The 22,852-nt window shown below is 44.9% G+C and overlaps 1 protein-coding gene across 1 annotated transcript; it reads right to left on the bottom strand.

Annotated features, from left to right (window-relative positions):
- Window positions 1-193: 193 nt before the first annotated feature.
- On the bottom strand, window positions 194-22,852 carry pacsin1b (protein kinase C and casein kinase substrate in neurons 1b). The gene is made up of 10 exons (XM_079296336.1): window positions 22,787-22,852; window positions 7,690-7,818; window positions 4,972-5,128; window positions 4,623-4,858; window positions 3,803-3,958; window positions 3,220-3,395; window positions 3,006-3,126; window positions 2,311-2,435; window positions 1,689-1,927; window positions 194-614 (listed from the first exon to the last, which is right to left on the bottom strand). The coding sequence occupies exons 2-10, from the start codon at window positions 7,747-7,749 to the stop codon at window positions 505-507; spliced, it is 1,380 nt and encodes a 459-aa protein (XP_079152462.1). The 5' UTR covers window positions 7,750-7,818; window positions 22,787-22,852; the 3' UTR covers window positions 194-504.

The raw sequence follows: 22,852 nt of genomic DNA, 5'->3' as shown, positions 1-22,852 counted from the left end.
ATCTCACTCTCAGGAGGAAAGCGAATAAGCACATTTCCAAAAAACTATTCCTTTCATGCTAAACATGTAAATATTTCACAGATATTCAATGAGAAAAAAAACAAAACTGTACAAGCATCCAGACTGTAAAAAAAAAAATGATTCAAATATATACATGAAATGCACAATGCACAGCTCATTGTCGCTATCCAGGCACAACCGACGATGCCATATCAATCGGATGATGAGAGAAGATACTGTATGGCATGTTAGCGTCGCATCTGAAATCAAACACAGCCATGCACAAAAGAGACTGAAATATTATTTGTTTTGCTTCAGTTGCAGTGTGTGGATGATGACGATGTGATCCTGAACTTGTTTCAGTAAAGTCTTCTCTGTGATGCTGAGATGAAGACAGGTCACCATGCCCGACGGGAAGAGGAAGCTTTGCCTTCAAGTCTCTGGCAAATGTGCAGTCATGACTGGACGGTTCAGTCCGGGGTCTTCTGCCCTCCGCTGGAACGGCTACATCGGCTCCACGTAATTGGCCGGGTAAAGACCCAGCTGCCCGTTGTCTAGACGGCCTTTACACCAGCCCTGCTCGTCCTCGTCCTCCAGCTTCATCAGCTCGTCTCCTTCATCCGTACAAGGAGACAGAAATGTACAGCAGGGGGAGATTATGTCAAACACTTCTGATTAATATAATACAGAGTCAATGTTACATGGGTCCTACAGCTGTAAACGAGAAGATTAAAGGACCACTCCACCAAAAATAACTAGTGTGTAAGATAGCTGCTGTTTACCGGGGGGACAGTAAATGACCAGTTTAATGGCAAAACCAAAGTATCAAGATATCAAAACCCCCTTTTTCAGCATAATTCACGAGTCATTTTGTAAACACTGGTGGTCAGTATGGATACAACCTTTTACAATAGTTACTCTAATTCAACATTGGGGCCTCTCAGTTTGGAGTTTGCATGTTCTCCCTGTGCCTGTGTACAGAAATGTACCAGACGTGAATGTTGTGTTTTTGGTGAATTGATTTGAAGGAATAGTTTGACATTTTGAGAAATACAGTTTTTTTTTGATTGTCAAGCGTTCGATAAGAAGACCGATACCAGTGTCAAACACTGTCTGTTAAATGTCAGGTTACAACCAGCGGCGGGTTAGCTTAGCTTAGCATAAAGACTGAAAACAGGGGGAAACAGCTAGCCAGGCTCTGTCAAAAGGTCACAAAATAATTGCCGTAAAGCAGCCCTGCGTGCTGATTTTTAAGTATTTCTTTCACCTCATAAAATATGTATAGTGGTATCATCCAACTGTGATGATAACTCATAACATTAAACACACAGCTTCTGTTTGTCGATAATGTTTATTGTGTTTATTACACCAACTGCAGTTTCTTACATCGGTCATGAGCGACACAAAGGTTGTTGTTTTTTTTGCAATGCAACTTGATTACTCCTGTAATCCATTTTAATTGTTGATTTAACGAATCAATGCTTTATTTGCCATTGATACGAATTTGCTTTGGTGAACTAATGCGATACAAAACGGTTACAACGTGTATTCCTTTGCCATCGAGCACTAACGGTGACAGCAGCAGGAACTGTACTTGCCAAACTTCCATTCGTTAGTGAAATCGTCACCATTGAGTCGTTCCTGCGCTGTCGGGGATTCATTGTTTGGTCAACAGGTGTCACACTCACCTGATCTGAAGCTGAGCTCGTCCTGCTCTTGGCCTTCGTAGTCGTACAGCGCTCTCACTCTCACACCTTTCCCCACTTCCTCGTCGAAGGGGTTGGTCCCTCCGTTGGTGTCGTTGCCCGAGTCCGGGGCCGTCTGGTCCTCGTCCGGGGCCACCTGGTCCTCGTCCGGGGCCGCCTGGTCCTCGTCCGACCACTCCGTGGAGGCCGTGTACGCCTGGTTCTTCTCGTAGCTGCTGACACTGCACATTTCAGCAGAACGTTAGTGTTCAGTCCCACCAGTTAAATATCATGACGTCCTCATGCTGCGGCTGTGTATGTTTTAGTGTGTTGTTGTTTTTTGCGCTATCTTATTGACTTGTGAACCATTTCTGCTGTCACTGCTCATACCACTACTGCTGCAATAACTACTATTAATATGACAATAGTTACTCATTTATAAAACACTTGAAAATGAAACTAAATTACATTACAAATGACATGAATACAAACAAATATTAAATATAAATGAGACACCATACGGTGAAGGAAGACACTGATTGGTGAACTGATGATTTGCAACATACATTTAGAAGATGAGCATCTGCTAAATAAGTGTGAAAATGTGAAATATGTGGGTGTTTACCTTCCCCGGTCTACAGCTTGAGCCTGGTCGACTGCTGTTGTGACGTTCGTCAGCATGACTCCATCGCTGCCTTTCTTTGACTTTTCTTTCTTCGAGATGTTATGGGTAAGGTCTGGGTTGTACTCCTGCAAAACATACAAACTACTGATCAATTCCAGGCACATCACTCAGTGTGAAATATTTAAGGAACAATCAATGCTGGACACTGCATAAATATTCCATAACCAACTTTTTCTACCACTTTGCAAAATGGTCGGCTCTCCTTTTAGTATCATCGAAAGAAAAACACATTTTCATTATGTTTGTTATCTGTTTTTATTGCTGTTAAACTAGGATAGATCGAAATTGTAATATTAAAGGAATAGCTCAACATTTCGTAAAGTATGCCTACTTGCTGAGATTAGAAAAGGTATCTTCCTGGAGAATTAGTCCAGCACTACACACATACTTTGATTGAACAAACAAGATATAACATGTTAAATAGTTGGATTTTGTTCCCATTGAGTCAGGCTAGCTGTTTCCCCCTGTTCTCAGTCTTTATGCTAAGCTAAGCTAACAGGCTGCTGTCTGTAGCGTATCAATCAAACTCTCAGCAAAAACAAATGCCAACTATTCCTTTTGATGATTGGCCAGTTTCTATACTGCAGGTCTCCAGTGATGTTTTAACGTCTTACAACTTAAGCCTGTGTCTGTACCTCAAACTGGGGCCAGTTCATATGCATGCCGGGGCCGTTGGTGTTGCTGAACCACTTCAGGTCTTCCTGCGGGCTGGACGACGTGATGGTGCGTTCCAGTTCTCCGTACACTGTAGCATAGCTGTGAAAAGACAGCGAGGGGTTAGCGTACGAGTGAATGATTACCTGACAACCGTCGCCTCGTCGTATTAACTGTTATCTGAGCGTCTCAGACCTTTGGTCTTCCGTGAGGTTGAGGTGGCGTTTGACGTCCAGCAGCACCTCCCTGAGGAAGCTCAGCCTCTTCTCCTCAAACTGCTGGCACTGATCGAACACCTGCTCCATGTTCTCCATGTAGTGTGGAGTGCACTTACTCAGCTCATCCAGAGCCTTCTCATACTTCTCCTTGGCCTTGGTGGGAACAAACACACATACAAGACTCACTCAACAGCCTGAAATGAATATGATGTTGTTCGATATCACAGTGGTCAAATGTGATTCGTATTAACCTTGAAAAGGTAAATAAATGTGTTTTTAAGCACAACAAAGAATCGTGGTTCAAGAGCGTGAAGGCCAGTCCAAGGAGACCGTAGTCCACTTCAGCCCAGAACAGCTGACGTTGGATTAGTGAGGGAGACGCATACATGTAGAGGGGGAGGCGTGGTATTCAGTCACACATTAATAATGCAGCTAAGAGGCCTTTATGACACTTGGCCCGGTGGAACCAGCTCTATGTCTTAAAATAGCCTGCGAGTTGATTTGCTTTTGGGCTTGAGTAACTTTTTTCCCCAACGAGCTGCAGCAGTCGATGCTCTCACCTTCTGTGAGTCCTGCTTGCATTTGTCCAATTTCTCGTGGAGTTTCTTCTGCTGGTCAGCGGTCACCGAGGCCTCTCCCTTACCGTTGGCCTCTCTGGTGGACGCCAGCTTCTCCTCTTTGCAGGCCATGTGGTAGGACTTCTTGGCAGCCTCGAGCTAGAGGAACAAGATGACATAAACACATTCAATCTTGTTTGATCATATGAGAAATATACACATAAACTCGCCATATGATTATTTTCACCACTGACTAATATCACCGTTATTTTCTTGCTAATAAAATTGTGAAAAATGCTGCAGAAATGCAGGGTGATAATCCTAAAGTTATTCAGTTAATCTTCACAATTTGCAAGCTAAAAATAAGAAATGTATGGCATGAAGTGGTTAATTCTTTATAAAATTGTGACAAAAAGTAGTTCTCTTAATTGTAGGAAAAATGACTTGATGCTAATATTAAAAGTTTCATAATTAATCTGTTCCCCGAAATGACAAAAAAAACAACAACATTCACTATTACCAGCAACAAGTCATGTAGATAGTTTTACTTTCATTTGTGAAATATCTGCTGCCACTTGAGTTCAAAATGAGGTGAGAATAGTTGCACAACAACAACACATCTCAGAAACTAATTAACACATTTTCAGAGCTGTCAGTTCCCCAAATTAAATCCCATTCAATATGTATGGCAGTCTCCATGAAACCTCTGCAGCTAAAACAAACTGTTGACCCTTTTAAAATGAGTTCAATATCTTTGGACAGTCTGAAAACGTGTCCACTTAATTGCACATGCCTGGATGAGTCAACAATAAAACTGCCTCACCTCTTTCAGCTTTTTGGCCCAGGGTTTCTGGGCCTTCTTGAAGCCCTCGTCTGCCTCTTTGGTTTCCTTGAATCCTCCCATCATCTGTTTGTGGTACAAGTCTTTCTGCCAGTTCTTCACCTTCTCAAAGTCCTCGTTGATCAGGTTGTTTTTCACCTCCTGGTGAAGCTCGCTCACCTTCTCCGCCTCCGTCATCACCCCCATCCAAGCTCGCTCTACTGAGCCGTACTGAGGCCCTGGTAGAGGAAGGGAAGGGTCAAGTCAAGCATCGTATCCCAAACAAATACAGATGTTGTTGCTGTTGTGAAACATGTGAATTTGCACCACATGACTGTGAGACAGCGGTCACCTTTGTCTACCAGCTGTCTCCACCTCTTGGACCACTCCGTCAGTTGCTGCGAGTAGGCTTTCTCGATTTTGGCACGCTCCTGGATGCAGTTCATCAGGTCATTGCAGAGCCGGTGACCGTCGTCGATCCGCTTCACTGTGCGTTTGTAGTTCCCAACCTGACATGGAAACAAAGTTACTGTCGGTCAAATCGATGGTATTAAAGGAATAGGTCGACTTTATGGGACATAAGTTGCTTTCTTGCTGACAGTGTGAGAGGATCGGTGCGAAGCTGCAGCCTGGCGGTGATTAGCTTAGCTTAGCATGAAGACTAGCCTGGTTCTGATCCACCAAGAGGTGCTGGTCGGTGGGTTTTTTAAAAGGGAAAGTCTCGCTGTTTCCCCAGACTTCCAGTCTTTGTGCTAAACTAAGCGAACCAGCTGTAGCTTCTTATTGAATAGATAGATGTGAAAACTTAATTTTTATCGCCTTGTACAACGGTACACAGCACAACGTAATGACCCTTTATATGAGGTCTTCACTTCCTGGTGCGAGGAGAACATGTTCTCTCAATTTCCTTGAGTTAAACAAAGATAATCTGTTAGAAGATTTGTGGAGATTAGTTGAGGACTTTGACATTGATGCTCATTTTTTTAAATCCTTCTGCTGTTTAAAAAATGAAGAGATGACTCTTAAGAGGGGATTTTCATATTGTTTCTAGTTGGTAGAAATGATCCGCTAATTACATCAACAACAACAAAAAAGGAAATTCCTCGTTATTGACCGTTGTGGCAGGAAGACGGCATGATTTGTGTTGCTCACTGTTACAGGAATCACTGTGTGTGAGGTGCCTCCTCTAAAAGGCTGCAGGTGATGCTGTAAGAAGGCAGGTGGAAACAGCAGGGGAGAGACTGCTGGTAAGAATGGATCTATGCACTGAACGCAGGGGGTGCGTTTATGTCATATAATTCATCTATAACTCTCTGTAGACGCAGGAGCAGCAACCTCCCAGAGCTGTCTGTTTGCTTCAACCAGAGACAGAGTCACAGAAAAACAGAGAGAGGATAAAATCCCACATCACTGCATTCATGTCACACATTTGTGAGAGAGAGGAAAAAAAAGGACTGCATCTCTGCCGAATGTGTAATAGGTGTTTACCGATACCTCACTCTGACAATGACACTCAACAAATCTCACACGTGGACTAATTGAAAGCAGGCGGCGGGGGATGATTGCATTCCACACCAGCCTCCTGCTTCAGCCGAGTCAGCGATCGGCGGGCAGCACTGCAGCAGCTCCACTGTGGAGCGATGAGCGGCGGTGATGCAGCGACTGTGTGCTGGGAACACGCGCCTTCTGCTGCTCCAGCTGGTCGGAGAGACGCGGAGAGAATGAAAAGCACAGCCGAACCTCAGAGGACATGGATTATAACACCCTGAACGTGTGAAGTGACGATGCGTACGTCTTCAACATACTCACTGAGCCCATGCGTCATGAATAAACACGCAGCAACGTGACAGTCAATATCATCTGTAGCTTTAGATGCGTCACACTTTGTTTCCTGCTTTGAACACCGTTGAACCGGCCTCATGTGTGGAATGATTTGAATGAATGGAACGTGTCGCTGAAATGACTTGGGACTGTTTGAGCTCAGGAAAGGTTGTTGTTGAGGTAATCTCGAGGGAGAAACCCAGTACAACATACTATCATCTAGACTAGAGCTAAAACAATGAATCAATGATTCAATCAGCGAAATAAACTGTTCTGACAAATGATCACTGAAGTCCTTATACAAACAAACGTGCAAACATTAGTCAGCTTCTAAGTTGTGATCATTTGCGGATTGTGTTTGATTCATTTGACAGTAATCTGGGCTCATTTTGGGCTCATTAATATGTAATCAGAGGATTTAGAGAACAGTTTTCCCTATTTGCAGACTATATATTTCATCCTTAATAAAGGTCATTGTTACTTGCAGCCCTACTATCATCCATCTTTTAAGTTGTCATCAGACAGACAGCGGATGGCTTCAATTTGCTACACTTACTCCTATCTTCAAACGCAAGACGAGTCAGTATAGGAAGTGATGGAGCACACTGGAAAACCTGTACGTTGTAGCTGTCATTGCAGCAGCAGTCCTAACAAGCTCCAGACCCACATATATGTAGAGGCCAGGACAACAACGTCAACCCCAAAGGCTCAGGCCTCATTTAAGATGTGATGCAAACAATGAAAAACCCAACCTTGCTCCACACACAAGCTCATTAGCAAAGGCTCAGTCGCTAGCACCCACAAATGTGGGACAACCTAATTGAAAAAATGAGAAAGTGGGGAACAAAAGGAACAAAAGGAAGAGAAACTTCAAAGACAAAGAGGTTGCAATACATGAAATGAGGTTTAATTTGGCAACTTCAGCCTTTTTACAGCATGAAGGCAGGTGGTGATAAATACAGCAAACTGTATCATCTCTTATTAGAGATGATACAACTGCAGCTCATAAAAGAGACATTAGTGTCACCTCAGTGTCATCCATAGGTGAGAATAGAGCAACCACCTAACAGGCTGAACCAAAGCAGGAGATCATTTGTTTGATAATTGTTGCACTCATTCTAATAGAAGATTCCGCTGGCTCGGTCAACTCCATTAGATAATGGCACTAATATTTACAAAGCAGGTTCAGTGAGAGTTCATCACCACCGAGCGGTATTCAGTTCCCAAAGACCGTTCCCTGCCGTCTCACCTCCCAGAAACTGTCCGTGGTCTCCTCCAGGCTGGCGGACTCGTCGTAGGCTCCAGACATGGTCTCTCCAGATTTGGCAGGGCGGCTTCAGGCGGTGGCGGTCTGCAGCAGAGTAACGCTCCTCATGCACTGGAAGAGACGACGAGCACAGAGGAGCGTGAGCACTGTGAGCAGTAAACGCTGAGATTGTAAGAAATTTGAGCATAGAACTGTGTGTTTAGTAGCTGTAATAAAAGTGTTCAATGATTCATATTTAAGAATTCATAATTAGTCATAATCATAAGGGTTTTGGAAATGCATAATTAAGATAAGCATAAAGTGTTTTAGGATTAGTAGCTAGAAGTGGAATTTGAGACATGAAGCTTTTGCCAAAGTTGCAAAGTCTTATATATTATATGGAATGATTATCATAGAAGGGATTAGACAATGACTGACAGTCATTGAATGTGTTAGTAAACGCAGGGACAGAAAGGCAGACAGGCGAATACACTCCTGGGAGTTAGCCAATAGGAATCGGGATAAACGGAAGAGGAGGTGTTTCGAACGGATGTGGGTGGTTTAATTTCAAGTCTTTTTCTCTCTCACGTGATGGCTCTCAGAGGACGGACGGGTTTTATACCTGAGGAGCTGAGTTGAGTTTTTTGCAAACAGGGTTTTATTGATTTAATATTTCATGAAAGAGTGCACTTCACTGTAAATACTGTACTTGCATCAGTGGGATTAAATTCCTTTTAATTGTAAACCAGTCTTGGTAGATTTCTTATTGCAGCGTGTCGACTGTAAAAGCAGCCGGACACGTGCTCCGGCCTCCTCGCTGTGGAACAGACTCAAACTTCCACAAGATTATAAATGTGGTTATTAGCTGCAAACGATGTTGCTGCATACGCTGGCAGCAAACCACGACCAGGGCACCGCAAGAGATCATTAAGCACGCAGGATTACATTAAAAACAGAACAGAACATATTAAGCAGTTTAAAAAAGAAGAACAACAGATAATGTGACTCTATGGCTGAGAGATGAATAGCATATTCACTGTCCGTATTATCCATGTTTTGGAAAACTGATGAAATTTAGTACAAAGCCATTTTCATTGTCTGCTGATTGATTCGATTGTTAGTCTATAAAATGTCTAAAGATTGTGAGAAATGTCTCATAGTTGACAAGCTGGAACCACTGAGTGTTTATTAGAACACGATTACTTCAACGATTCATCGATGATCAAAAATTGTAACCGATTCATTTTCTTTCAACAAATAAATTGACTGCTTCATAAACTGTTTCAGCTCCAACTAAAACATTTTTGAAAATGTTGATTAAAATATATGCCCCTCATAATATGTGATGCTTGTTTTGTATGACCAACAGTCTAAAACACAATCATATTCAATAAACAATGATATAAGCTGGAGAAATTAGTGTTGAATTCAGGATTCTTGCTTGATTGAATTTCAGTTCTGTCAATCAAACGGTTGCTTCTGCTCTCATAACTTTCTGTAAATGGACTGTACTTGTAGAGCGCTTTTATGACCACTCAAAGGGCTTTAACACTCCACGTCATCATTCACTCTTTCACACACCATGCAAGGTGCCACCTGCCCAACATTCCCACACCGTAGCCACAGCTACGGGAGCAACTTGTGGTTAAGTGTCTTGGCCAAGGACACATCAACTTGGAGCCGGGGATCGAACCGCCGATGCTCTGATTGAAGGACGACCCTGCTCTACCACTGAGCCACAGATAACACGTCTGAATAAGCGAGCACACATTCGTACAAACTAAAGGTGATGACATCAGTGATTATCAGCAGTGGAAATCAAAAAATCACCTCCCCAGCATTTTCTGTCACACAATACTTTCCACACACTGATATCAGGACGGCTCAGACACGTACAAAACCACCCCTTCTCCCCAGAGACCTCTTTGCTCATCGATGTAATGACTGCCTGGTAACTAGTGGCATCAACTCACCCAGCTTCTGTCAGAAAGAACACTGTCGTCTCACTGCAGAGTAATCATCCCGCATGAACATTATCACAACGCTGGAACACTGTATGCTGCTGCAGAAAAATGAATAGCTCTGACATGACAACATGAGGGAAGGACGATAGGAACTCTAAACGATCCACTTATCAATCCATCCATGGATCGACTGTTGAGCGGGCCTACCAGGCACAGGCACAGGGCCCCTAGTTGGAAAGGCAATCAAACAACTACAAAGACACACAAAACAACCACAGAGATGCAAAATGATAGCAGAACAACTACAAAGACATACAAAACAACCACAGAGATGCAAAATGATAGCAGAACAACTACAAAGACATACAAAACAACCACAGAGATGCAAAATGATAGCAGAACAACTACAAAGACACACAAAACAACCACAGAGATGCAAAATGATAGCAAAATCACCACAAAGATACTGAATGACCACAAAGCGTCCACAAAATGACCACAAAGTGACGCAAAGTGAACACAAAGAGACATGTCTGGAGGGGATGCAAAATGAGAAGCAAAACAACCGCAACCACAAAGAGAAACTAGACATGACTGCAGAGAGACGAAAACGACCACAGGGACGCAAAACAATCACAAAGCGAAGCAACGATCACAACAACAAAAGAGACACAAAACGACGACAGAGAAATGCAAAAACGTCCACGAGGAGACACACAATGGGCTCTAGGTAAGAGGTAATTAGCCGCTGCCGAGGAGTTTTGTAACAGCTTCATATAATTGGAGAACCTCTGTTCTGGTCATCTACCATTCCTGGCAAAACTTTTTAAGTCCATTCGACGAAATAACATAAAAAAATAAAGGGTCATTTGTGTTGTTTTACAACGCCATCATTCAAGATGGGCTGACAGTAAAGGACCTTACTTTTTGGGGTTTTGGGAAATACCGAGTCTGGCAAAACATTTTTGAGCAAGCAGCATGAGCCTCCTAAAGCTTCCCAAATAAACTTCAATTCTACAGATATAATTTCAAACACTTGTCTCTTATTGCAGCTGTGTGCACAGGGAGCTACTTAGGGAGGAACCAGACGACTTGCCCCGTATTGTTTTCCTGGATCTCTACAGCGGATGTGGTGAAGGTTAGCGTGAGCCTTTGTCAGAACGGATATCAGAGCGTCCCACCTGCACATGAGCTCCACAGACCCTTTTTTAATCAATCCCCACTTTCAACTGCACTACCCCACTATGATATGAGGACAAAAGTCCAGACCTGCTGTTACTTTAGATATTTACACAAGCATAAATCACTGAAGGGATACATTGAGATGAAAAAAAAAGATTACACAAAATATTAGGTCAGAAGAGCGACAAACGGAAACCAACACACACAAAGAAACGAAACACAGATCGAGATAAGATGCAAAGTGAGGATGCAAATGAGCTGCTATTTGACTGTCCTGCTCTCAGCTCAGTGAAATGTCAGCTGCAGATGGAAAATTGTTTCACTGAGCAGCGCTGTGCCAGACAACAAAATATCAATGAACAGATAAAACGGTGAAAGCATTTGACAAGACAAATGCATGCTGAGTCATCTCGCCTACGATGAATAACTACAGCTGCATGTTAAAGGAAAAGTTTGACATTTTGGTAAATACGCTTATTGACTTTCTTGCCGAGACTTCGATGAGAAGATCAACACCACTCACAGGTGGCAGTAAATAGGAATCTTCAACCAGCAGCTAGTTAGCTTAGCACAGGCATGTCCAAAGTCCGGCCCGCGGGCCAATCACGGCCCGAGGTCAGATTTTATACGGCCCGCGCCTTCTGTCTTAAAATGCATTATTTATGGCCCGCCAGCACAGTCAAAACGGAATGAATAAATCATACAAATTCAACATGCAATTCCTATTTTTACCTCATGGTGGCAGCACCACTCTGTAACTGTCTGGCTGTTTGAAATTGGCTCTGACCCTTGAACTGTCATGGCTACGGCAAGTAAAAAAAGGAAAGTCGATAATGAGGGCCGCCGCTTCCAGGAGAGGTGGAGATCGCAATATTTTTTTCACCGAAAACCGAAACAACTGTGTCTCCCTAATTTGTCATGAGACTGTTGCCTTGTTTAAGGAATATAATGTAAAGAGACACTACGAGACCAAACGTGCTAATGCTACAACAAGCTATCAGAGAGCGTCCGTGCTAGAAAAGTGAAGCAACTCCAAGATAACTTGGCCACACAGCAGCGGTCCCTTTCACATGAAAACATCATCAAAGTAAGCTGCGGAGTGGCCGTGGTAATTGCTAAACATGACAAACCTTTTACGGAATGTGAGGTTATCAAAGACTGTGTTATGAAAATAGCAGAAAACATTTGCCCCGAGAAGAAGACAGAGTTTGTTAATGTTTGCCTGGCTCGTAACACTGAAGAGCTATCATCAGATACGAAGGGACAACTTGATTTTTTTCGTGAGCCTGTTTCATGTGTGTTGAATTTAAATGTTAGACAACTTTTCATCACCCTCACTAAGTCATATTTAAGATTGTCTTGAGGTGAGAATATTGATCGGTTCCTATGTAATTAGCTTTTAGATGGCTTGTTCTTTGTTATCTGACTTTCAAGATGTGAAAGAAAGGCAGAATAGTTGTTGAGATGTGTTCAGACATGAATGCTTACATTTGGTTACATTGCTATTTGCTGTCATTGAAAATAAAATGATAAAATAACAATGTATGTATAGGCTACTTGTATTGTTTAAAATAATGTCAGCAGGGACTGTTGGCCCTTGGGCATTTTCACATTATCAAATTTGGCCCTCTTTGAAAAAAGTTTGGACACCCCTGGCTTAGCACAAAGACTGGAAACAGGGGGAAATGGCTAGCAGCTACAGCTAGCTGGTTCCCCCTGTTTCCAGTCGTTATGCTAAGCTGCTAGCATTAAGCGTGAAGACATGACAATGTTGACCTATCAAAAAGATAAAGCTCATTTTTTGCTCAAAGTCAGCACCATTTGATTTGCCACACAAGTCTATGAAGCATCAAGCGGCTGTTCCAGGTCAGCACTGTCCACGCTGTGCATGTTTATGTGTCTCTGAACGGCCCACACTCCACCAGCTGATCAGAAATTGACGGAGAGAAGATTGTCTCGTAATCGACAAGAAAAGAAATCTCACTGAGCCAAATCTGCAGATGAAGAGGGATTTGATGCAGAGGAGACAGGTGAAACAATAGAAAGAGGAAGTCAGGGATGTGCTTTGATGGGAGGTCAGGGGGAGGGGTGGGAGCTGCATGGGTATTTGGGTCAACCGTGAGCCGACGCATGGAGCGACACGTCTTTGACAAAGAAGGGCAGAGATGAAATGACAGAGGGGAAGTGAAGGAAAACTCCCAAATCCCAAATCCTGTTAATTGAGGGGGAATTTGCACATCGAACCCAACGGCTTGGGGCAAAACAAGCGCCTCGGCCGGATGCAGCGTGGAGCGTGGCATGAGTGGGTGTTCATCTTGCTTGGTGAATCCATTAGCTACGTGCCGAGAGGGGGCTTTTGTTCAGGCGAGCCCTTTGCTTGGCTCGCAGAAAGGCAGATCACAGTGTAGGGAAACGGTCACCGACTCGCTTCTTCTACATTTTTTGTTGTCAAAGCCAACAAGTAGAAATAAAACGACAGAAATAATGACATCAACCTGACTATATTTCTAATTCAGAGTGCACTATCCAGTGAGTGTTTCACTGTGGTTAGACAACCCCCCCCCCCCCCAACACACACACACACAAACCCAAACATTGGCAGCACCCTCCAAGGTTTAGTCACCACCACATTGATTCACTCTTCCTCCCTTCTTTCATCAATACATCCTGCAGTCCAAGCAAAAAAAGATCCACATCCTCAAGCACTAAAGACTAAAAGAGCATCACAGGGGATCCCCATCCCTTAAAAGCAAGTGCACCACACAGCACCACAACTCGCAGCCGGCATAGCGTCAACACGTCAAGAGAGCCCGAAACCCCCAAACAAAGACCCTGAACACAGCCGGAGAGAGGGAGAGCACAGCCCCCCGCCACAGCAACAAAAGCTTACCCCCAGTCCTCCATTAACGGCGGCTAAGGCTCCAGCTCGGAGAAAAGAGACACGTGGGCTCCTCCAGCAGTCAGCCTCTCTCCTCCTCTCCTCCTCTTCTCCCCCCTTCCTGATTGCTTATTTCTCTCCCCTGCGCCGCCCGCCGTCCTCTCTGACTGGCTGGGCGTAGGAGCATCAGCGTGCCGAGCAGGAGAAGAGGAGCACTAATCTGGGATCGGAGATCTTCCTATCCCCGCAGCACTGTGCAGGGAAAATAAAAGAGTGTGTGTGTGTGTGTGTGCTTTTTCAATGAGTGAGGGATAATCCTGTGGTGCTTTGCTTGAATGGCTCAGACAGAGCAGCAGGCCAGAGAGGAGGGAGAGAGAGAGGAGGGAGAGAGAGAGAGAGGAGGGAGAGAGAGAGAGAGGAGGGAGAGAGAGAGGAGGGAGAGAGAGAGAGGAGGGAGAGAGAGAGGAGGGAGAGAGAGAGAGGAGGGAGAGAGAGAGGAGGGAGAGAGAGAGAGGAGGGAGAGAGAGAGGAGGGAGAGAGAGAGAGGAGGGAGAGAGAGAGGAGGGAGAGAGAGAGAGGAGGGAGAGAGAGAGGAGGGAGAGAGAGAGAGGAGGGAGAGAGTGAGAGAGGAGGGAGAGAGAGAGGAGGGAGAGAGAGAGGAGGGAGAGAGAGAGAGGAGGAGAGAGAGAGAGAGGAGGGAGAGAGAGAGGAGGGAGAGAGAGAGAGGAGGGAGAGAGAGAGGAGAGAGAGAGAGAGGAGGGAGAGAGAGAGAGGAGGGAGAGAGAGAGGAGGGAGAGAGAGAGGAGGGAGAGAGAGAGAGGAGGGAGAGAGAGAGAGGAGGGAGAGAGAGAGAGAGAGGAGGGAGAGGGAGAGAGAGAGAGGAGGGAGAGAGAGAGAGAGGAGGGAGAGAGAGGAGGGAGAGAGAGAGAGGAGGGAGAGAGAGAGGAGGGAGAGAGAAAGAGAGGAGGGAGAGAGAGAGGAGGGAGAGAGAGAGAGGAGGGAGAGAGAGAGAGAGGAGGGAGAGAGAGAGGGATGAGGGAGAGAGAGAGGAGGGAGAGAGAGAGGAGGGAGAGAGAGAGGAGGGAGAGAGAGAGAGGAGGGAGAGAGCGAGAGATGAGGGAGATAGAGAGAGAGGAGGGAGAGAGAGAGAGGAGGGAGAGAGAGAGGAGGGAGAGAGAGAGGAGGGAGAGAGAGAGGAGGGAGAGAGAGAGAGAGGAGGGAGAGAGAGAGAGAGGAGGGAGAGAGAGAGAGAGAGGAGGGAGAGAGAGAGAGAGAGGAGGGAGAGAGAGAGAGAGAGAGAGGAGGGAGAGGGAGAGAGAGAGAGGAGGGAGAGAGAGGAGGGAGAGAGAGAGAGAGAGGAGGGAGAGAGAGAGGAGAGAGAGAGGGAGAGGAGGGAGAGAGAGAGAGGAGGGAGAGAGAGAGAGAGGAGGGAGAGAGAGAGGAGGGAGAGAGAGAGGAGGGAGTGAGAGAGAGATGAGGGAGAGAGAGAGGAGGGAGAGAGAGAGGAGGGAGAGAGAGAGGAGGGAGAGAGAGAGAGGAGGGAGAGAGAGAGAGAGGAGGGAGGTAGAGAGAGAGGAGGGAGAGAGAGAGGAGGGAGAGAGAGAGAGGAGGGAGAGAGAGAGAGGAGGGAGAGAGAGAGGAGGGAGAGAGAGAGAGGAGGGAGAGAGAGAGGAGGGAGAGAGAGAGAGAGAGGAGGAGAGAGAGAGAGAGAGGAGGGAGAGAGAGAGGAGGGAGAGAGAGAGAGAGGAGGGAGAGAGAGAGAGAGAGGAGGGAGAGAGAGAGAGAGGAGGGAGAGAGAGAGAGAGGAGGGAGAGAGAGAGAGGAGGGAGAGAGAGAAACAGGGGGATGGAGTAGGTGGGCTGCTGCTGCTGTCTATGAACACTGTGGATGCTGTGGTGTGGACGTGTGAGGTGTTTAATGATCAGCCTCTGGTGGAACTGGTTATGGTGGAGGCGTTTGAACGCATTAGGTCGTTGATTGCTTTTTAAATGCTAGGAAATGAACAAACTGTTTGGGTTCCTCCCTCAAGTAGCGTCTACAAGATGAGAAGACTTTGATATGACATTACATATACATATGACACGCATTCACACCAGTTTTTTCAGGTTGCAAAGATACACGTGAGTCTTTAATATTTTGGCTCTGGTCGTGCAGTCGCCCGTTTCAGTTTCAGCTGCTAACCTTCAGGCCGTCCTCTCTGTGGTGTTCAAATACATGCTGAACCTATGATGTAGATGTTATGAATTAGATATTTTTCAGTTTCTGTTATTCTCATCCTAATCACACAGCCCTCAGGGTTGCCTCATTGTGCTACTACAGTTTCATATAAAGGGCAGCTGGATTTCTTTTAGATTTATACACTCTTAAAAACGATGGAATTTCAAATGATCCCTTTGTTCTTCCATTCCTCCCTCTCAGAAAATGTCCGTACTTAGTCAAACAGAGAAGAAGGTGGAATGAGGGAATGTTTAAAATATGTGGTCCATTGGTCCAGATAATAAAGGAGGCTTCATTCCAATACACCATAAATTCCTTCAGTATAGGCTCCAGTACAACACAGGCAGGGCGGGGGCTAACTAACAGGAGATTACGACGATATCAAGCCGAGCAGATGAAGGGTGGAGGAGATCCCAAGGTAGATATACGTAAGCTGTTCTGAATGTGCACCAAGGCCAGAGAGCAGGTGCGTGCTGTTGACATGGCAGCCATAAAACGGTTAATAATTAGACATCAAGGTCGGAGCAAAAGGTAAGCTATACAGCTGTAGAGTCTAAAAGGGGTAAACTCAATAAATTCAAAAATATGTTGATCACAAATGTTACAATCAAGCATAAAGAAAATGGTCCTCTACGACTCACACCGGGACATTTCACCAGCCCAGAGTCAGAGTCACCCGTCGCCCTGCCGACCAGACTGACACGTTGTCGCTGTCTGATGGCCGCACTGTCGCGATGAGAAGAGACCCGGCGGATCACAGAGCGCAGACGGCTGTGTGTCTCTGTGTGAGTGTGTCGCGAAGAGGACAGGTGAGCTGGAGGACACACGGGCCACAGAGTCCACTGTTTAGCGCGAGGAAAATCTGAGCTTCAAATCCAAAAGCTCAGGCAGAAGAACGTGGTTCAGCAAATGTACTTTGTGCACTGCAAACTCAAGAGATCAATGTGAGAGCTCATTTGAAACGTTCTGTGGTTTAATATCACCGCTGACAGTCCCTGATCAACATACTGGCGTCTCAGGCTGCAAACACGAGCGTTGCAGGTCAATCAAATGCAAATGCAATTCTCAGCTACTAGCAGGACACGCTCAAACCTCCCATCAAACTCTCAGCGGTCTAGTTGCATTGTGGGTAATGCAGGCGCCGGGTTATGATGAGGAAGAGGAATGCATGGACTAAAGAAAAGACGATATCTCTGGTTCTCCTGCACTGATTCTGATCCTTTTTACGAGTGACAACAGTTCAGAGTGTAACGCTTTATCACTCTTTTAAAGTCCATACCGTCTATATGACAGGGGGAAAAAATGACCCAACTACAAATGCAGGTACAAAAACTACAAGTGTACAACTTTAAGTTCTTAAAGTAGACACTGAGACGTGTCATTACAGATGGGAGCAGTTTACTGAACCTGGTCCGTCCTCTCTGCGGCCGCTCGGTCCTCGACGGCGTGACGCCTGGTGCTTTCTGACAGCCTTTCAGGAGAACCGACACCTGCAACTCCACGAGTCGGATAGCGTCACTGCTCCACTGCAACCATGACACATCCTGCGGTCTGCACCACGCACGCACACACACACACACCCTGAACCTTGACATATCCCTGAGAAGACAAATTAAACCATCAATAATTAGCCAGCTGTGTGGGAGGGTGGAGGCCTGAGGGCACACACATGCATTCGTCGTCAGGGAAAGGAGACTCTGAGACAGACGGGGACGAAAGAGACAGAAAGTTACTCGTGGCAAAGATAGAGAAGGCAGACAGGAAGTGCAGGGAGCGGAGACGGGCAGATAAAACGGGGATGAGTCAACATCAGGTGAGCCGCGCTGCATCCACTCAATCAATACAGGTTTGCTGATGTACGACGAACGCCTCATGTGAAGGATGAACAGCCTTATCGCTCTCAGCTGAGGAGGAAACACGTACACATGAATAGAAATAACTATCCCGAAATAATGGAAATTATGCCGGGAGAACAACATGTGCGTCAACACATTTCAAACACTCAAAGCCCTTTTGTTATTCCGTTATAGACGGCCTCCCACTGAAGCGGGTAAACCATCGGGGGGGATGACTTGCAGGACGGACGCCTGAAAATCCTTTAAGTCACGACGGACTCAAACAGAACCAAGTTGTCCGCCCACTATGAGACAGACGCTCGTCTCCACCATTATGTGCCATCTGTGTGTCATCTAATCGTGTGTCTCCCTGCGGGGCTCATTCCGTTTGACCCCGGTGTTCCATCCCATTGTTGCAGGCAGTAATATACGACCCCGGTGCGGGCAAAGGGAGAGCTGAAAGGGGTCGCAGGTCTGGTCTTGTAAAGAAAAACACACTCTTGTAATTGAGGCTGTTCTCCTGCTGTGATTTGACAACATCCGACATCCTGAAGTCATTAGTCAAAGTCCTCCTGTTCTTCTTTCTCTCTAAAAGCACTCAAATTGTTTTAATTGTTTGGATTATTTGTATTTTCTTTATTCAATTAGTGACTATTTGCTGGGTTTTTTCTCTGGATTTCAACAAGTGCTTCGAGGTAAAGTCAACTAACTAAAGTGTATTTGTGATAACAACATATAACGATTGAATTAGTGAGCTTTCGAGGTGCTGGTAGTTTATTTGTTTTGTTTATCTTTGGACACAGCCAGGCTAGCTGTTTCACCCTGCTTTCAGCCTGCATGCAAAGCTAAGCTAACCGTCTCCAGCTTCATATTTATGGTGTGGTATCCACTTTCTCATCTCATGCTTCCTCTTACAGTATTTTCTAAAATGTCGACCTATTCCGGGGAATATGCGGAGTGCTGTGGTGCCCTTGAGCAAGGCAAAATGTCTCTTTATCAATAAAGATTCACATTTAAAGAAACAAGTTGAACAATCTGACTGAGCATTCAGTCCCAACTGTCAGTAAACCACATTCTCTATGTTACACACAGTTTGGTGAGTACTTAATAAACAGTGAGGTTTGATGCGCGGCACCAGTCGCATCCTCTGACGTCCCACAAATATTGATTTCAACGAAACTCAATGGGAGTATGGGAATTCAATTAACTCAATGCAAATCAAAAGAAAACATCGATGCCTTTAAAGTGGCTGCTCTGGAGCTTTCGATCACACCACAGTCCTCCGTGACATTGCAGAGATCTAAATGAACATTACTCCATCAGCTTAATCACAACTGAGACTAAAAGTTCACTCTTGGCCTTAGAAACATAGACCTCGTGATATCATTTCACATCGAAAATGTACTGCAGAGTGAGGTAATTAAAGGCAGACACAGACTGTGGCCTGCATGGCCATCTCTGGCTGATTAAAGACGGAGAGAAAGAAAACATGACTGTGATATTTGTGTGTGTGTTTGTATGGTTGAACAACGTTTAATATTCTGTGTCGAGACAATTTCTCACACTCCAGGGTTAAAAGAATGCAATCAATACTCCAGGGCGAGTGAGGAGGACCTCTGTGCTTCCCAGTGTCTTTGTGATCAACAACCTTTTTATTCTTCTGCTGCCCACCCATTGAAGCTCTTATAGGTTCAGCTGCTGGAGTCAAAGCGTGCTCACACTGAAGCTGAAACATGGCAAGAAAATGGAAGTGACTCATTCAGTGACAGTGCAGCTGCTGAAAGCTATGAGAGCCACACACACACACACACACACACACACAACGCCTCTGTTGCTGTTGTCCTGAATGAGAACTCCTCTGGCTGTTAGCAGTGAGAGGAAGATGTGAGAGGAAACCCCATCAGTGATGCAGTCAGTATGTAGGCGTCTGTTCAGTCAGCGAAGGGAAAACAGCTTTTTCCAGGTAAATTGTAAGCAAGCAACACCTGCTGTAGCAAACACACCGATACACACGCCGTACTGAAATAAACTTGTGTGGAAATGATCAATGAATTGATCAGTCGAGCAGCAAATAATTTGAATATAGATATATAGATTGGATATATCGAGTCATTGTTTGAGTCATTGTTCACACATGCCAGATATTCTCAGGTTCAAGCTCATCAAATGTGATTATTTGCTGCTGTTGTTAATCATATATGACAGGAAACAGAATATAAACATTGTATATATATATATATATATATATATATATATATATATATATATATATATTGTGTGTATATACACATATTATAAGCTGCAATCATGAAAATGATTTTATCAGCCGTACTTCAAACATGCACACGCACACACACTGCTGCACGCACACCACACAGACGCCATCTTTGACAAACCCAATCGCCATGGCAACACCGACAGTGGCCCTCTACAGCCCTTCACACTAAACATCTGACACGCTGGAGCCTCAGAGCAGCAAACCTGAACGACCACTACAGGCCTCTTGTTGTTCCTCTTAAGCTGTGAGAGCCGAGGAGACACAAAGTCGATTACGTACTCGAGAAAGTGGAAGCATGCGCGACTCACAACAACTAACCCCCCCCCTCCACTCCGTGAAACTCTTACCAGCAGTCAAACATACTCTGTACATCTTGGGACTGTCCTCAACCTGTAGTGTATACAGTGTTCATGAATTCATCATCACAAAGGGACCAGGATGCACCTCTGGATTAAAGAGCAGCACGGCTGGACTGTGTTGCCCCTGGAGCTGTGTGCTGCTGAGCTGCACCGTGCAGCTTGCTGGTTGGATTCTGCTGATTCAGCATGAACAGTGCAGCAGAGTCAGACAGCAGAGGCACAACAGGGAATTCATGATCAGTGTCTGGGAAGATGCTTTCCAACACATCACATGCATAACACATTTCCCATGTAGATACATATAGTAGATTTCCCTCGTTTCGGATTCTCAAATGGGAACATTTGATGATTTGCTTGAGTTGCATCCAAAATCCCTCCTTCATTCACTGTTCTTCCTGTTTCGTAGACACTCAGCGGGTCAAATCATATGTAACTAATATCATGCACATTCAAATGTCTTAATGTAATAGGATCGGGTTCATCCTGGCTTTTCTTTCTCCATCACAGAGCTGCCATCTTTCACAAAACACTAAACAATAATTGGCATTTATTCTGTGCCAAGGCACTTCTTCTTCTTCTTCTTCTTCTTCTTCTTCTTGATATTTCACGTTGGTCTGCAGCTCCACAGCTCAGCAGTTGCATAACGCAGTATGACCCTGGTATGTGATGGCAGCTCTGCCCTTGCAAACCCCCGGAGCCTTTAAGGAAATGCAGCCGGCCTTTCTCCCATGAGCCCCTGTGAGGATCCGATCTCAGGCTCCAATTACCTCACAGTGCAGGCCCAGTCCATGGCCCTGCTCGCTCACCGTTCAGTCTCTGAACATGTACACGGGGTAAATGATTGACTTCAGTGTTTATCCATTGACGTTAGATGCAGAAGATGCTCCAATCTGCTCGTTCAGATGCTTTTCACGCAAGTTATCGTGTTCAAATTAAAATTTTGTCTGAAGCCACGTTCTAAGTTTCAAAGTTTCAAAAGAGCTCCCGTCAGTCGGGGCCCGTGAGCACCAGATGTGACGCGCTAATAAGCTCGTAAGAGCAAATGGAAATTGGAAGCGAACAGAAGCGTCCACTGGGAATAACGTCGTAAAATCCATAGTTATTTATACAGAAAAAGAAAAGAAAGACTTTAGGTTTTAGTCTAATTCATTACATTAGCAATGACGGCTCATCTGTCATTGCTAAACAGAAAGGAGTTGAACCGGGCACCGCAAATCAAATGAGTGACCCTCATTTGTCACAAGAATTAATCCCATTAGGCTCGCTCTCAAATACAAGCACTCCAACATGTGTGAGGAGGAGGATTTTCTGAATAACAATTTAATTTACAATGATTGGAAAAACAGAGAAAGCATCAAATCCTCATGTTTGACAAGCAGGAAGGAGCATTTTTGCTTGATAACGACAAAGCAATAATTAAGACCATCATCAATTAATTAGTAATGAATCAACTGGTCATTCCAGCACTAGCTTTATCAGCCTGGCAGTCTTTTTGTCCAGCACACAGTATTGGTGAAATATAATCTGCTGCAAAAAGTACTCAGTTTCTATGCACAGAGTGACAATCTCCAGCATACAGGAAGTGGAAAATGACAATATTAGTCTGTTGAAAAGACGACAGACAAATAAAGTTTTCTTTGAATGAATTTACTTATATTTTAGGGCATCCACCAAACTTTGGCTACAGATGGTATTCAACTCAGCAGATATACAGATTAGACAGGCAGCCTGCTGTACTGTCATGTACGCACAATGCAGCACACCAGTTCAGAACCGTGGACAGCGCTCATCAGAGAGCCTCACGTGGAGGTCAGTGCATCACAGCAGCCCTGATCTGATCAGACACCAGCTGCTCTCCACTGATAAATCAAAGAAACGTGCTGGTCTGGAGGAAACACTGGCTCTCTCCCTAGTGATAGCTTCTCTTTTTCTTATGCTTCAGACATCCCTCCATGCCCTCTGCTGCTGCTGCTGGGTGTCTCACTGCCTCCTCTGCAAACCAGCTCCTACTAAATATTGTTAAATGCATCTGCTTACGTCAAAGTGTACACCTTGATCACACACGGAGCACGATTCCTCCTCATTTGAAATGAGTGTCATGAAGCAGGAGTACGTTACAGTCTGGCAGTGGTTCAAGTTACCCGCTCTCCAGCTCAAAGCTGCAGGTTTTTTATGATACAGAGAGATGCTGTAACAATGACGTTCCCTCTCAAAACGATACACTGTGTTATGGGCTTTAATCTAGTGGGGGGAAACCGCCTGTTCTCACCAATAGATGTAACGGTTCATAGATATCAACAGTAAATTAAGCTACTTTTCCCACAACAAACCTAAGCTAGCTGTTGATCGCGGATATGTGGTTATTAAAAAAATCAAGAACAACGTACCTAAACGATTTTTAAATCCAGCTTCTTTGAATGTTTTTTTAAAATGTAATCATTGTCTTCATCAGC

This window comes from Melanostigma gelatinosum (assembly GCF_949748355.1).
Source record: "Melanostigma gelatinosum genome assembly, chromosome: 3".
Lineage (NCBI taxonomy): Eukaryota > Metazoa > Chordata > Actinopteri > Perciformes > Zoarcidae > Melanostigma > Melanostigma gelatinosum.
Note: the sequence above shows the minus strand (reverse complement) of the source record. Positions and strands in the feature narration are given on the sequence as shown.

What these genes read in the sequence shown, in the direction of transcription:
- pacsin1b (XM_079296336.1), bottom strand. Translation starts at nt 7,749, where the DNA reads ATGTCTGGAGCCTACGACGAGTCCGCCAGCCTGGAGGAGACCACGGAC. An exon ending in GGGCCAAAAAGCTGAAAGAG is followed by an intron (nt 3,959 to 4,622) that starts GTGAGGCAGTTT and finishes TTGTTCCTCTAG; the next exon opens with CTCGAGGCTGCCAAGAAGTC. An exon ending in TGAACTGGCCCCAGTTTGAG is followed by an intron (nt 2,436 to 3,005) that starts GTACAGACACAG and finishes TATGTTTTGCAG; the next exon opens with GAGTACAACCCAGACCTTAC.